Source organism: Musca autumnalis, unplaced genomic scaffold, assembly GCF_047663935.1.
Source record: "Musca autumnalis isolate F117 unplaced genomic scaffold, ASM4766393v1 scaffold_1, whole genome shotgun sequence".
Lineage (NCBI taxonomy): Eukaryota > Metazoa > Arthropoda > Insecta > Diptera > Muscidae > Musca > Musca autumnalis.
Genome location: NW_027411644.1, coordinates 72,775,338 through 72,791,378, shown reverse-complemented (window position 1 = coordinate 72,791,378; position 16,041 = coordinate 72,775,338). Strand labels below are relative to the sequence as shown.

The 16,041-nt window shown below is 39.1% G+C and overlaps 1 protein-coding gene across 12 annotated transcripts in view; it reads left to right on the top strand.

Moving 5' to 3' along the window:
* Nucleotides 1–866: 866 nt before the first annotated feature.
* The window catches only part of faf (ubiquitin carboxyl-terminal hydrolase-like faf), a 63,921-nt gene continuing 48,746 nt past the window's right edge, over nt 867–16,041 (top strand). For 3 of the 12 annotated variants that reach the window (XM_073981164.1, XM_073981260.1, XM_073981231.1), the window contains exons 1-2: nt 867–1,012; nt 13,771–14,619. In XM_073981164.1, the coding sequence (XP_073837265.1) occupies nt 14,270–14,619 (350 nt within the window). In that variant the 5' untranslated portion in view covers nt 867–1,012; nt 13,771–14,269. Of the gene's footprint in view, nt 1,523–1,894; nt 2,053–3,217; nt 3,265–13,770; nt 14,620–16,041 lie in introns of those variants that run through there. The other 9 variants (XM_073981172.1, XM_073981239.1, XM_073981180.1 and 6 more) reach the window with 8 other exon arrangements.

The window sequence follows — 16,041 nt, the reverse complement described above, 5'->3', positions numbered from 1 at the left end:
GCTGATTAAAAATGCAATCCGAAGAATGCATATAAATTCAATCCAAAGAACTGCCTCTTAAGTTGTGATTTGGATCGAAAATGGAGTGCATCCTAGCTGCGCGCTCCCTTGTAAAATTCATAAGTGAATTCATAGGAAAAGATATACTCCAACGGCAAATGTACCGTACACTTGTAGTGATTCAACTGCATCCGTGAATGCAAACTTTTTGCTGGGTAGTAGAGTAAAATCATAAAATTGCTGTAGTGGGGAATTCGATTTAAGAAAACCTAATGTCATGAAATTTTTTAATGTCAAGTTATAAAGGAATGCCAGAGCCTCCTAAAGGGGAACGCCGACGGATTTGCAAAGAGGCTCTGGCATTCCTTTATAATTTGACATTTGGGGAAGCAAGCAAAGCAAGCGACAATTGATTTTGTTCTGGCCTTGTGTTGCATGTGCGTTAAAAAGTTTCAATTTGAAATACATGTATTTTGTTTTTGTATTTTTGAAAGCACACGCAGAGTTATTGGTTTGGCCCTAAAAGAATAAAAAAGAAAAGGGCAACCCAGTTCGAAATTTGCTCGGCATTATTGTTGTTGTACAGTTTCTGGTAAAAGAATAAAGGACAAAGGTCAACCAAGTTCTATAATTTCTTTTACCAAAAATGACGCAAAAGTTTACTCAAACGATTTCGGTTTTATTCTTCATTCTTTCTCTTATATTCTTCTTTCCTCCTTTTTCTTATAAACGTACATTTTCGTTTTTCCCCCAATATAAATATTTAGAAGTACCCAGAAATTCCCTAATTTTTGAATAGTACAAAGTACATGCATTAAATCCACCGGCGTGTTGCGTGCTATCAATCATCAGCGTTTTTCTTGTCCGTGTGAATTTTGTGTTTGTGTATGTATTTTAGTATTTCTCAAAGAAAGAAATAATTTTTTTCAGAGAGAGCACGGCAAAAGTTAATTTTTGGGAATAACTAATTTTAATAATAATAAATTAATAATACTAAAAGTTATTCGCAAAGGTATCTATCATTCTATACACACAAAATAGAATAAAATAAATTGCATAAATGTGGAAAGTTTTGCAGTAGAAAAGAGTGTGAAGAAAATTTAGATTTGCGAAAAATGATGATGAAAAAATTTGCAAGAGACACCGGAAAAAGTACGTCGGGAAAAATAAATCGGGAGCCTGCCATAGAGTAAAATCGATAAAAAGGTGTTATGACCACCAACCAAGGCGTCTGAAACGCATCAATTTCGTTTAATTGTTTGTGTTTTCAAATAAAATAAATTTATTAAAGTGAACAAAAAATTTTGGTTGAAATAAAAAAGAAGTTGCAATAAAATTTTTAAAAATAATTATTTTCTTCCTATTAACATGAAAACATATAAGTCATGAAAATTGAAAATTGCAATGACAAAGGAAAAAAGTGAATGAAGTAAGCAGTGCAAAAAATCTAAAAAGAAAAGAGAAAAGGAAAGGAATAGAGCAACGCAAGATGGCAAGCTTGCGAAAGGTGTTTTTGGAAGTGGTATAATTCTCAAATATATTTTTCACAAAAAAATGCAATGAAATAATACGGCTGGCAGCCATTTTGTTGAAAAAGAACCCGATATTCAAATTAACAAAAAATAATTAGGAAATTATTTTAGAATAAAATTAAAATTCCTTGTACAAAATGTAAATAAAAAGGAACACACAATAGAAACAGCAAACAGAGAAAAAAATATGAGAGAGATTGGCTAGACATTTGTGAAGAGAGCGAGAGAGAGAATTGAAAATTAAAATTCTTATGGGCGGATGCAAAAAAGAAAAAACAAAAAGAATGGTATGCACAGTAAAAATAGGAGGGAATTGGCGAAAAGAGAAATTGCATTAAATCAAAGAAACAAAAGAAAAAGCCGAATAAAAATTAAAGAAGAAGAAAAATTGCAATTCGTTTGCTCATTGTGTGTGGCTGCTTGGAAGTGTACAAAAATTTGTCGGTTAATATAGGAAAAATTTACACAAATTTGCAGATTAGTGTCTGTGCGTGAAATAAGAAAACCTAAAAAACAAATTGTAAAAGACAACATAAACAAATCGAAAAGAAATAAATTTCCAAAAAACCAAAAAAATTTGCAACGACAACCCAGCTAACAATTTTTTCCGAGGGCTCTGATATCAGATTTTTTCTGAGATTTTCTGAATATTTTTTAGAATTGTGGCCGATTTCTCTAATGTTTTCTTAGAAATTTGACCGATTTTCTATAAGTTTATTTTCAGAATCTCTGCACATTTTCTAAAGAATCTTAAGAATTGTCATTCCGAATTCGTTCCGATTTCTAATGAATTTTCTAAGGGATTTTTTTTTCGTTTGATGTCGAAGAACAAAATGACTGGTCATAAAATTCGCATATACAATTTTAAAATTTTTTTCATATAAATGATACATATAATAATTCAAGCTAGTGCTGATAGCTTCAACATATATGTAGAAGTATACTTCTGCATATTATTCTACTGTTAATCATAAAATTATAACAACATGCAAAATCATTAGAAAGTTTGAAATTAGAATCTTCCATAAATAGCACATTGAAAGAAAATTGTCTCTGAGTGGGGTTTGTTCTGTACAGTACGACACGTGGCGTCAGCGTCAGAATTGTTTCCGATTTTTTCAGAAAATCTGAACTTTTCTCAGAATTTTTCCAGAATTTCTTTCCGAATTCGGACGGATTTTCTTAAGAAAATCTAAATTTTTCATCGAATTTTCCAGAATTTTCTTCCGAATTCGGACCGAATTCTGTTAGAAAATCTAAATTTTTCTCCGAATTTTCCAAGAATTTACTTCCGAATACGGACGGAATTCGTCGCGAAACTCTAATATTTTTTAAGAATTTTCTTAAAAAATTCTTTCCGAATTCGGTGACCACGTCCATACAACTTTCGTACCGAATTCGGTACGAATTCGGCATCAGAATCGGATATTTTTTCAGAAATTCTGTCCGAATTCGAAACGAATTCGGAAAAAAATGTTAGCTGGGAACGAACGACGGGTATATACGGTGTATGCGTGAGCGTGAGTGTGTTTGTTCTCTTTTCAAAAAATCGATAGTAATCGTTGTTGTTTTTGTTTTCGTGTGTTTCATTTCGTTCGTGAGACATGAATTTTGGCCTTTGTGTGGTTGAATGTTTTAATGTTGCCGATATTCGTTTTTATGACATTTGCCGAAAGAAAGAACAACAACAAAAACATTGTGTGAAATACAATAAATAATTTAATTATTAAATGTAAAATACACCGAAGAAAGAACAACAAATTATGGTGTCATAATTAATTATCAAAAAAGTGTCAAATCTTAATGACGTTCTCCTGCAACATCGTCAAACACAATAAAAGCTGTTTGGCGTTTAGCGGCGACAACAAACAGCAACGATGCCATTTCTTTTTAAAAAGGGATTTTCATGACCCAACCGCATACACAACAACAACATCATGCATATAAATGACGACTATATATACATTACAAATACATATATGTATATATATACGTATATAACAGTATATAAACATATGTATATGAGGAGTATACATGGATGGCTTTTTTGCAATGTGTCTACTACTAGATATTAGTTGATTTGTTGTGGGTTCACTTAACTTTTTTCTAATTGTATCTGGAAGTTGTTTTCGTAAAGTCTGTCTAAATGAGACACAAATATTCACAATAATGCAATATTGTGCATATAAATAAAGACAAAATGTTTAAATTTTGCAAAACGAAAATTTTGTTTATTTTTGCTTTGCAAAATATCAGCTGATTGTATTTTTTGTCTTTGTCATGTTGACACTTATTATCAGTCGCTAGCTTTATTTAGTAATTAACTACAAAAGCTTCAGCCACTTACAGCAAAAATATCAGATTTTCATTTAAAATTTTTGAAAATTTCCGGTAAAGTTTGTAATTCACTTTGTTGGACTTTCCAATGGTTCATCTATTGTTTTACTATTTAGTTGTTTTTGTACTAGGATGAAAAGTTAAAGTAGGCGGTTTATGGGGGTTTTTCTCGTTCCAATTGGATTATAAGAAAGATTTAACGGCACATTTTTATATTTTTAGATTCTATTTTGATTTTATGTGGACTAAAAATGTTGGACATAAACATGTTTATGCATGGCTTTACCAAACACATGATCTCTTTATTTTCTTGGAAAGAGATGTTAACGGAATTTTCTTATAAATTATAACGACCTTCTGATGGGGATTTAAGATTTGCACGGCTACGATATTTTTTGGAACTTCTCGGGAAATATGGACTTCCCATAGATAAATTATATACTGTTGCAGTCGGGACAATAAGACCTATCTGTTGATATTTATGGATTTGTGCAAGACACTTGTATTTGCCTTGGCAACTAGCGTTTTTCTGCTTCGTAGATGGGTGTGATCTCTGAGTATGGCATTCACACTGTTCATTTGTACGGCCTGCGCAACTGCAGCGTGTGAATGCTATTCAAGACAACACCATGTTGTGTTGTTGCACCGGAGCTAAATTCTCTATTCCCTCAAAAATAATGTCCACTGGTGTTATGATTAATGTCTCCTCCTGTTGCAGTACACAGGGTATCAGTCTGGCAGGTTTGAGTATTCTTCCACTGCGTAGCGCTAACATTCTCATACCACACTGGCACCGCGTAACTCACCACAGACCGGTCGGTTGTTTTATCCGAAGAGGTCATCATCGTTTCTTTGTCAGCAATCCAATTGCTGCTGGCGGTCAGCCGCTTGAGAACCTTGTTCCTACCACTGATCTTGTCCCAAATAGCTATGAGCGAACGACTTGAATTTGTTGTCGAAAGTTACACCCAATATCTTGGGGTACTTTGTGATCGGAATCAGGACATCATTGAATATGAATATGTTCAGGGTAGCCTCATATCAGCTGTCCAGTTGGTGAACAGTGTGGCAGTGGAATTAGCGGCGGACATTTTCATATTCCTCTGATGGAAGAACTGCACAATGTTAGCTATGCAGACATTAAGCCTATCACATATGTCATCGACGATAGGACCTGAAGCCAAGATTGTACAAACATCCGCGTACATGCCGTCTGGAGGATATGGAATAACAGTGAAGTAGAGGTACCTACTCCCTCTTCCACTCCACCACGTGTTTTAGACTTTTTGGAACAAATTGAATACTCTACCAGCTGACGGAAAAAATCTGAAAAAAATTTTAAATTGTAAGTTTTTTCTAAGTAGCCGGCCTTTGGCCGGGAAATTAATAAGCCAATTTAGGGCACGAAAACAATATTTTTTTAATTTATTTTTTTTTTTCTTTCTTCTTATCTTTTTTTCTTCTTTTCAAGGGATTTTTCGGAATTTAAGAGGCCCATATCGCCGAGTAGGACACTTCTCTTCGCCCTAGAACTCTTGGGTTTCTCTATATTGAAGATTACAATAATACGCGCACCTCTTCGGATCTGTTACGCCGTTGAAATTCACAGCCATTCTATGATCCTTTAGTGGATTCGTCGAGAGTGATTTAACCATTGCCCATAATTTATAATAACATGGGGTAGCTTCGCCATTGTTGTCCCTTCGCCAGCGCCTATTTTATTGATGATAAAGATCATTAAAGGGGGAGTTGTAGATCTTCGATAAACTCACTACATTCCTTTGGACGATCTTTATGCAGTATCAACAAAAATCGGCTGCCACATCATCGCCACTGGTGCGCCTTTGCCAAACCTACATCATACTTTACCAATGTCGCATTGCTTCAGGTGGTCTTGCCACTATTTCCGCTTATGCGCTCTCCTACTAACATGTTTCCCAATTCTTGAGTTTTCAGCGTTCGTACGACAAAGCTCATCACGCTTGTTTGCCCGTGGACTCTGCTGGCAATTTTGGCAAATTTCGGCCAGCAAGGCCGGCTGCAGCTGTCATGATGCATATAAGGGATTAGACAGCTCTCAGAAGCGGTGATTGGCAAATTCTCTAGAAACTTGTCAATCAGCTTTTCATGGTTCAGAAAAGTACGGCTCTCAGAGGTTATGAAGTCGAGTGGTCTGTTAACGGTAACAACGATCGGAAGATAGCCTGAGCCAAGGAAAAAGACGGCTTGCCAGGATACGTAATTTATAAGACCGGGTGCTGCAACGGTAAAGTCGGGCAAACTTTTGCAAATTCCTCTTATCCTCGTAGGAGCGTATTTTGTGTCAGTGTGCAAAATGTTGAGCTAACAATTTGCTCGGCCACCGTAGTACTCATCTAAGGCTCATGATGAGCATTGTCCTCCAAAATAGAATTAATGTCGGGTAAATAAGGCAAGGCACAACTATTCATCGGCGGCAATCCCACGGTAGCAGGTTCTTTCGTACCGGATTGACCCGAAACCATAGTGTTTCGACCAGCGGCTCCAACCCAGCATAAAACCTATGCTTCTACATAGCTTTCTATGATGCTACAACAACAATATTCTTCTGCGTTATGTAGACATTAAGCAATTCTACTCTTTCGGCCCATAAGGTCTGTAATCCCGCTGACTTCCTTTCGGAGACCGTTGCAATTAAATTGCAGAAATTATACATTTCCGGTGCGATGAACAACAGCATGCGATGGAAGGTGCTGCGTCTGCTGATGTTGAGGAGTCTGCGGGGTGTATTGCACTACGACGACGAATCTGGCAACGATGGGGACACGCTAGGCGATGTTCTTGCGCAGCAACATAACTCCTATCGCAGTAGTCCTGGTAGCGGCTAAAGCCTTAGCAGCCATGGAAGTAACCCATTCCGTACATCCATTACATCTCAGCAATTTTTAAATAAATCCTATCGCGAGGTTCTTCTCTATCCCGGCAGGTACTAGAACATTCATCCGAGTCAATCCGGAGCATATAACCGGCCACCATGGAATTGAACTTGCATTTGTTTTTGAGCTTAATTGCATACACGAGTATTTCGACTTTATGACTCCAATGTTCGATATATGTGCCGTGTCATTGTTTCTACGAGAAATCCTTAGGACTTAGTGCGATAAGCCAAAAGAAGCAACATAACCCTTTTTAACCCTATTTTCATTGACTCACATCCAGTGGGCATTCAATGCAATGATTTTTTTGGTCAGTGAATGTTGTGTAGTATTTTTCCTCCTATTTTCCAATATAGGAAACTTATTCATTTCTGTGTGTGCGATTTATACTTTTTTGACACGTGACTACATAACTCACTTGGCGGCTTATCAACAATTCTTTACATATTTATAGATTTTTCTATTTTTTTAAATACTTTATTATGCATAAATTTTTATGCGATTTCTCTCTTTGCGTGTCATTTGCAAGCAAACAACACACACACACACCAAACGGTCACACTCTTCCCTACGGGTCAAAAGCCTGTTTGCTTGCTAAGCCACCAACCATCACCACCACCATCATCATCAGCTGAAGCAGCGGCAGGCAGCAGGCAGACCTCCCTCAACTCAACTGGGGTGGTAGCAACAAAATGAAAATAATGACATCACAGAATACATTAAGGCACAATAGAAAAACAGAAAGAAAAAAGAAACGAATTGAGATATGCAAAAAAAAAAAAAAAAAAATTAAAAATAGAAAAAGAAGAATTTAGAAAGAAAATCTTTCTTTTTTAAGAGATTTAGAAGGAAGGAAGTTAGAAGTTTTTGACCTATAGATCACTAGAACCTATATTTATATTTGAAGATTTAGCACATAAATACATATTCGTTGTAGGTCACTTCTAACCCAACAGTTTATGCCATAAATCTCTGTTTAGTGCCAAATAATTGCTTGTAACACGCAAATGTGGTGAAGTTTTGAGAGCGAGTTGGAGTTGTAAGGATAAACATAGTAAGGTGGTCTAACAAAAGTATGCACTACACTCCAAACCTGCCTGTAAGACAAAATTTGAAAATTCTAGATAAAAATTGTAAAAAGGAATGCTATTAATCCTTTCCGGGCCATGGGCAGAGGAGGGTATAGTGCTGACAAAACGTCTGTACCAAATATAGTGGAAAATTCAATTTCAACCAGTTTCGAAAATGATGTGAATGAAAATCCGTCATTTCTTTTGACCCAAATCATCTCTCATAACGGCCTTTATCACCATACTTTTCGAAAACGCTTTCCTTTGAAAAAGTTGGAGACACGCTGGGAGATGATTTGGCGCAGTAAGCAGCAACATAATTGCTATCTCAGTTGTTGTTGTTCGTTCGTGTATTATTTCAGTTATCAAGTTCCTCTGTATCCAGACTCAAGAATTCTGCAACCTGGACTGGTTGCGTCCATAAAGAATGAGGAGACAGGTGAGTGGGGTTAGCTGGGCAGTTGAATAAATGCAGAGTATCGTGTGGTCCCAATCCACATGCTGGGCATATGTTGGGTATCGTGGCGTCAATTCTGGCTCAATACGAATTGAGGCGGCTGCATCGTCCGGATCTTAACTGAGCTAAAACCTCTCGTGTTTGCCTTGGCAGCTGTCGTTCTTCTGCTGCGATGGATGGGGGATGGTTTCCAAGTACGGCATTCACACTGTATCTTCGTACTGCTTGCCCAACCATGTTGGTGTGAATGCGATTCAAGCCTGCCTGATAGGCTCGTTGATCTAGCGGTTCTCTTTTATACCTTTGGACCTCTCTCTCTAGATCATGAAGGTCTCTCCTGACGTGCCTGGGTGGGGGGAGCCTGTCCATTAAATCGTGACAGGGATGCTCACTGCGGTAACACCCAAGCAGGTACTGCATCGACAACATCTTATTGTGCTGAGGCACCGGTAAAACCTTCGCCTCCTCATGAAGATGGTCCACTGGTGTCATGAGGAGGCACCCTGTTGCAGTCCTCAGGGCGGCATTCTGGCAGGTTTGAATCTTCTTCCAATGCGATGCGCTAACCTTTGCGGACCACGCTGGCGCCGCATAGCTTACCACAGACCGGCCTATTGCATTGTAGGTGGTCAACAAGGTTTCTTTATCAGCACCCCAAGTGCTGCCGGCCAGCGACTTGAGAACCTTGTTCCTACTTCTGATCTTATTGCAAATAGCTGTGGCATGCGCGGACGACTTGAACATGCTATCGAACGTTACACCCAGTATTTTAGGGTAGTTAGTGGTCGGAATCAGTGCACCATCGACCAATATGTTCAGTGGGAGCCTCATCTCAGCCGTCATTATGTGTTTGTGTTCGTGCTATCTCAGTAGTCTCAGAGGCTGCTAAGACCAGAACAGCCTCGGAAGTGTAACAATTTCCTACATCCTCATGATGGGCTTTGAAGTCCTCTGGCATCAGACGGTCATTGCCCTTCAAAAGAGAATTTATGAGATAGGTCTGTGTACTGGACAGACTGTTTTAAAGGAGGGTAACGCACCACCGCAACGTTGCAAGCTTAAGGTGAAGATGAGCTTCGTTCCCTGGATCGCGGCGACTATGATGTACTTTCAACTCATAAAAACTACAATTTTGCTGACTTTGGTCTTAGACTGCGATAGGAGTTATGTTGCTGCTTGCTGCATCAGATCATCACCCAGCATGTCTCCAAGTTCGTAGTCAGATTTATCGTCTATGTCAGAATAAGAGACACCCCCGCAGTCGCTCCAATAACAACAAACGCAGCATCTAACGCCACATTTTGTTGTTCAGCGCCCGAAAATGCATCGTTCCTGCAATTCAATTGCAGGGGGTCTCCGTAACAAAGTCAGCGAAATTGCTGCATCAGATCATCACCCAGCATGTCTCCAAGTTCGTAGTCAGATTTATCGTCTATGTCAGAATAAGAGACACCCCCGCAGTCGCTCCAATAACAACAAACGCAGCATCTAACGCCACATTTTGTTGTTCAGCGCCCGAAAATGCATCGTTCCTGCAATTCAATTGCAGGGGGTCTCCGTAACAAAGTCAGCGAAATTGTAGACTTTATGAGTTGAAACAATATCACAATCCAGGGGACAAAGCTCATCGTTATCTGTAGCTTGCAACGTTGTGATGGTGCGATACCTTCCTTATAAACTAGTCTGTCCAGTACAGACCTATCTCGTTTGACTCTAGTAACCCATACATATAATCGATGTATCTATAAAATGTTGTTGTTGTTGTACCAGTGTTTATTATTGTTTGTTTGCGTGTTCGTTCTTCTGTTCAATCTGGCTCTGGATCTATCTCCAGTTCCAGGAAAGATGGCATGTAACCACAGATCCACTGCAGTTAGATGAGGGCAGTTGAAAAGGTGCAGTGTGTCGTGCGGGCCCATGCCGCATTCTGGGCAGATGTTTTGCACGGTATTATCGATACTTGCCCAATAGGAATTTAAGCGACAGCAATATTCTGAACGTAGTTGATAGATGGGGCATGTACTCCGAGGACTTTATTCACACTGTATTTGCTTATGGCCTCTCCTATATTGTTGGACCTCCCTCTCTAGAGCATGAATATCCTTCCTGATATGCCTGGGTTTGTCGGGTCTAGCCATCAGATGATGATTGGCTAACATCACGGTAACAGCCGAACAAGTACTGCAACGAAAGCATCTCACTGTGTTTCTGTAGTGGAAGAATTTTGCCTCCTCATGTAGATTGTTCACTGAAGACTTGAGGAGGCACCCTGTTGCTGTTCTCTCAGGGCGGCATTCAAGTTTGAATCTCTTTCCAATGCGTATCAACTAAATTCGGGGACCAAAATGGCCCCGCATAGCTTTTACCACAGTCCGACCTATCGCGTTATATGTGGTCAACAAGGTTTCTTTATCTGTATCGCTAGTGCTACCGGATAGGGACTTGAGGACCTTGTTTCTGCATTTCAGTTTGTCGCAGATAGCTGCGGCATACGCGGACGACCTGAACGGCAGTTTGTGGTCGGAATTCTGCTACCATCGACCACGAAATTCAACTCTCTTCCATACTGTGCTATCCATGTGGTGAACAGAGTGACCGTAGATTTAGTGGCGGATATCTGCATATTCATCGCGTGGAAATTGGTGGTAAGATCTGCTAAATAGGAGTTCAGTCTCTCACAGATGCCATCAGGGAGGGTATCTGAAGCGCCAGGATCGTACAAGCATCCTCATACATTACGATCTCAATGCCGTCTGGAGGGGGCGGAATACAGGAAAGGTAGAGGTTAAACAGTTCCGGAGATATCACCCCACCTTGGTGAACTCCCTGTTTCACTCAACGGGGTTTGGACTTCTTGTTCCTGCATTCCACGTACGACTGGCGTCCACACATATAATTGATTAAAAATATGGGGCTACCGAGGTAGAGTAGCTTAATGTGTACATAACATCGATGAATAATTGTACCCTGCGTTATAATTAAGTCATAAATTCGCTTTTGAAGGGCAATAACCGTCTGGTGCTAGAGGACTTCAATGTCCATCATGAGCTTTGGCATTCCGCTCGATGATGTCCTATTTACGACCACTAACTACCTCAAGATATTGGATGTAACGTTCGATAGCATATTTAAGTCGTCCTCCCAAGCCACAGCAATTTGCGACAAGATCAGAAGTATTAACAACGTTCTCAAACCACTGGCCGCCGTGGGATTGTCCTACTTAGGTGTTGTCTGCTTGAGCATCACTGCCATGATCTGGATAGATGGATCCAAAGGTACAAGCGATAACCTCCAGATCAACGAGCCTATCAGGCAGGACTAATGGCATTCACACTGAGGCAGTACAAAGATACAGTGTGAATGCCGTACTAGAAAACCACCCCCATCCATCGCAGCAGATGGACGCCAACTACCAAGGAAATCAAGAGTGGGTTTAGCATATTTAAGATCCGGACGATGCAGCCGCCACAATTCGTACTGGGCCCGAATTGATTGCTGGATACCATTCTGCATGTGGTTTGGGACCACCATTTCCCAGCTAAACCCACTCATCAGTCACTGGATTTTTATGGACGTAGCCGGTCCAGGTTGCAGAATTTTTGAATCTGGACTCAGTGGAACAGGAACCAGAAAATGTTAAATATTGGAAAGAAGATAATGACACTTGCCCAAGATAGTCTTTCTGACATCTCGATGGTCACAAATTGGGTTCAACAACCACACAATAGCCCCTAAAGGCCACATCGGGAGCTATGTTGATTTGCCTTCCGTGGGTGATTCATCCTTTGTGACCCAACACCCTCTTCAACAACAACAACCACAGCGGCAGAATAACTCTTGAAGTAGAGGGATCTCTCTTCAAATGGAACGGAGGAACCACACCCGAAGGCCAAGAGACCCAGGACCCAAGTCAGAAATCCAAACCCTATGACTTCACTGCTTGCTATCAAAAGCCTACAAATAAATCGGCCAGTCTATTATAGGCATATCTCGCTTGAACTTGACTCTAAAGCGGATATCTATAAGGACGGCCTTTAGATCGACTATAGAGACGCCCTATGGATCGTTTATAAAGACGGCCTTTAGGACGCCTATACAGACGATCTTTTTTGCCTTTAACGACGGATTTAGGACGACTATATAGACGCCCTTTGGATCGCCTATAAACACGACCATTATTGCCCATTAAACCAGATATGCCCAATGTCCTATATATAGGACACAAACAATTCTTGTTTTCATGACATGCCAGCTTTATCAAAGTAACGTTTTTATTTCTGACCTCAAGGATATAGCTTGAAATACATCTGGACACCATTTCGAAGGGGCCCAGTACAAAAAATTTTAATTTTTGTGAGAAAAATATAAAAAAAAAATGTGTAAAAAATGATCATGGTCACTATCAAGCCTTGGGCATATCTGAGTTAAGACGACCTTTAGGACGCCTACAAAAGTTACCTTTAGATCATCTATAAGACGGATTCGAGGTCGACTATAGAGACGACGGTCGTATATAAAAACTACCTTTAGGTCACCTTTAAATCGCCTATAAAGACGACCTTTAAATCGCCTATAAATACGACCTTTAGATCGCCTATAAATACGCCCTTTTGATCGCCTCTAAAGACGACCTTTAGATCGCCTATAAAGACGACCTTTAGGTCGCCTATAAAGACTACCTTTAGATCGTCTATAAAGACGGCCTTAATGTCGACTATATGCTATAAAGACGACCTTTCGATCGCCTATAAAGACGACATTTAGGTCGCGTATATAGGCGACTTTTAGGTCGCGTATAAAGACAACCTTTAGGTAGTCGATAAAGGCGCCCTTCAGCTCTTCTATAAAGATACACTTTAGGACGCCTATAAAGGCGCCTATTAGGTCGCCAATAATGGCAACTTTATGTTGCATATAAAGACGACCTTTATGTCGCCTTTAAAGAGGAGGACAAACCCTTCTCGCTTTAGGTTTTCCCTTTGGCAAACTTCAATTCAGCGTAGCTGAATTAAGTTTTCCATTCAATTTAGACCTAAAATGTAGAAACCTTCCTGATAAAAAGGACACCATTTTGAGAAAAAAAAAAAAAAAAACTTTCCACTCTAGGGCAACTTTCAAAGGTCCATTTTTCAAAATTAGGGTCTTATAGTTCACACCCTACGGCACCTTCACCATGTTAATAGACGTCGACGTCATTGTAAGGATACATGAATTGAAGAACATGATAAATTTTGTCCTTTGGGAAAAACTATACAAGCATACATATTCCTTGTTGTTCATATGCTTCATATGACTAACGACGACGAAGTCGACACACTGATTACTTTCTTTTCCACATTTATGGTCAAAATAAGAATTTATTATCCTTTGGCATTTCTTGTCCTTTATATGTTCTTGCCTCCTTCTTTATAATAATGTGTTGTTTTTTGTTTTTATTTTTCTCTGACATTTATTTTCAGTTTATGGATTTTTGGATTTGTCTTTTGCCAGTGGAATATGTAATAACCCCTGCTTAGGAACCCTTAGTTGTTCCTAAGGCAAAACAAGAAAAACCCCGGAGCATTATACAACTGAAACCAAGAACGTCAATAGAATTCTTGGAAATACACATAGAAATATTATCCTTTTCTTTGTGGTAACGGAGGAGTAACTTTATATAGATACTATATGAAATTACGGTTTGGTGGGGAACTTTAAAAGGAAGTCACACAAATATCCAGCCAGCCATCCTACACACACACCACAAGAGAAAATAACGGGAAAAGTCGACAACAGACACCAGAAAGAAGGATAGGCAGATAGACGTGCAGCAGTACTGTATAGGAGAAACTAAAGTCTGTGTCGTGTTATCAAATAAGCTGCCATTCTCTCTCTATCTCTGCTGCTCTTATCATCATCTGTAGTTGAAACAAAGGACAACATCACCAACATCATCACCATCATCACAGTACTGGCAGTATGAAGTTTGAGCCACGACGTGTCCGTGGTCAGTCATCACCATCAGGTAGCGGTAGTGGTGGCAGCGGTAATGATAACTCATCAACTACAAGCACTTCCTCAAATACCACCTCATCATCCTCAACATTGGTGGGTGGCGGAGGTGGCAGCATTGGTGGTGGCGGCGGTGGCGAATCATCATCTTCATCGTTGTCGTCCTCAAATCTAAGTACCACAGCAACTACGCATAATCCTGCAGAACCAACTATTTCTTCGGCAAATCCCACCACCACCACCATGAATAGCAGTAACAACTCTACAACAGATCCCCAAACAGAAATTCCTGGCGCCTTAGTGTCGGACACAACAGTGTAAGTAGTGAACAGTGAAAAAAACCTATTTGTTGTTGTTGTTCTTATTTTTATTAGTTTTTATTTTCATTCTTCTTAAGTTTTAATACAAACTTTGTAATATACATATGTACATAGATGGCTACATATATGTATGTATGTATTTCTATATGTGTGTTTAGAAGACGTCATACAAAACATTGTAGCACGTAGTTGCCTTATAGAATTGTTAATAGTTTTTTTGCATTGTTAGTTAGTTGATTGTTTGTCCGGCCGGCATTTTTCGAACACCAAATAAGGAACATTTTTTTCGTTTTTCCTTTCTTTTGTTATTTTTTGTTTTGTGGTCAATAGTTTGCGTGTCTTTTTGCTGTTAACCCTTGTGATAAGTGTTATTTCTTTTCAGTTTTCCTGCCAACAGCAAATGCAAAACATGGCTTGTTATAGGTTAGGGAGAGTTTTGTTTCCGTAAAGGTACTCCATACTCATTGAAAAATGTAAGGGATTTATTTTTCAAAAAAAAAAAAAAAATATGTTTTATTAGATGGGCAAGGTTTTATGGAAAGGCCCATATAGGACACTTTGCGAATTGAATATTTCTGAGTGTTACCATGGGTCAACTGATTGTATCCTCAGATTTACGACTACAAAAATTATATAGATTTTGTGACAATCTAAAATGTCCCTCACTAAAAAAATTGATATAGACCCCACATATGTTAAGACGATCTACTAGCCATGTCTTATTGGCGGTTTAACACACTCGATAGCTCCCTAAAGAAGTAACCGATTTGGTTCGAACTTTGTACAACGTAATATTTCTTCCAAATTGCGACCAAGTTCGGAGATCAAGGTACATCCCCCACAAAATGTCGGTATTTTTATAACTTCAGCCTTTAGGCTAACAAGGGTATGATGCTATCAAAATTTTCCTCATCGAAAAAATGGCTTTGGAAACCAAATATGTTTGGACAAAATCTGTCTCAGACAAATTGGAGTCGATTTAGCCCTGTACGTCCGTCTCGCTGGATGCTGGTGTGCACCATAACTCGGACGAATAAATCAATTTGGTCCAATATTTGCACCTCGTAATGGTTTTTTCCTATTTAAATCAAGCAGATCCCACTCGTGGCACCTTATGTGAATGTTCAATTTTTTTCCGTTAGCAAGTAAACACTCCTCTAGATAACACTGTGCAACAAAATTCAATTTTTTTCAAAATGGTGGGAAAAATCGAGTAGATGATGAAAGTAGAGCTAAAAATATGAGCCATGTGTATCAGCGTTTTTAAAGTTTACGTCGCAAAGTAGCCAAAATAGGCGGGGCAAATTCCGCCCATTTTTAATTTCTTCGAAATATTCGAATTAAGATATCTTGGAATCCTTGCATTTCAGGTATATAGTGTCTTTGGCAACTTTACTCAGGAGGGTATGGGGAATATTT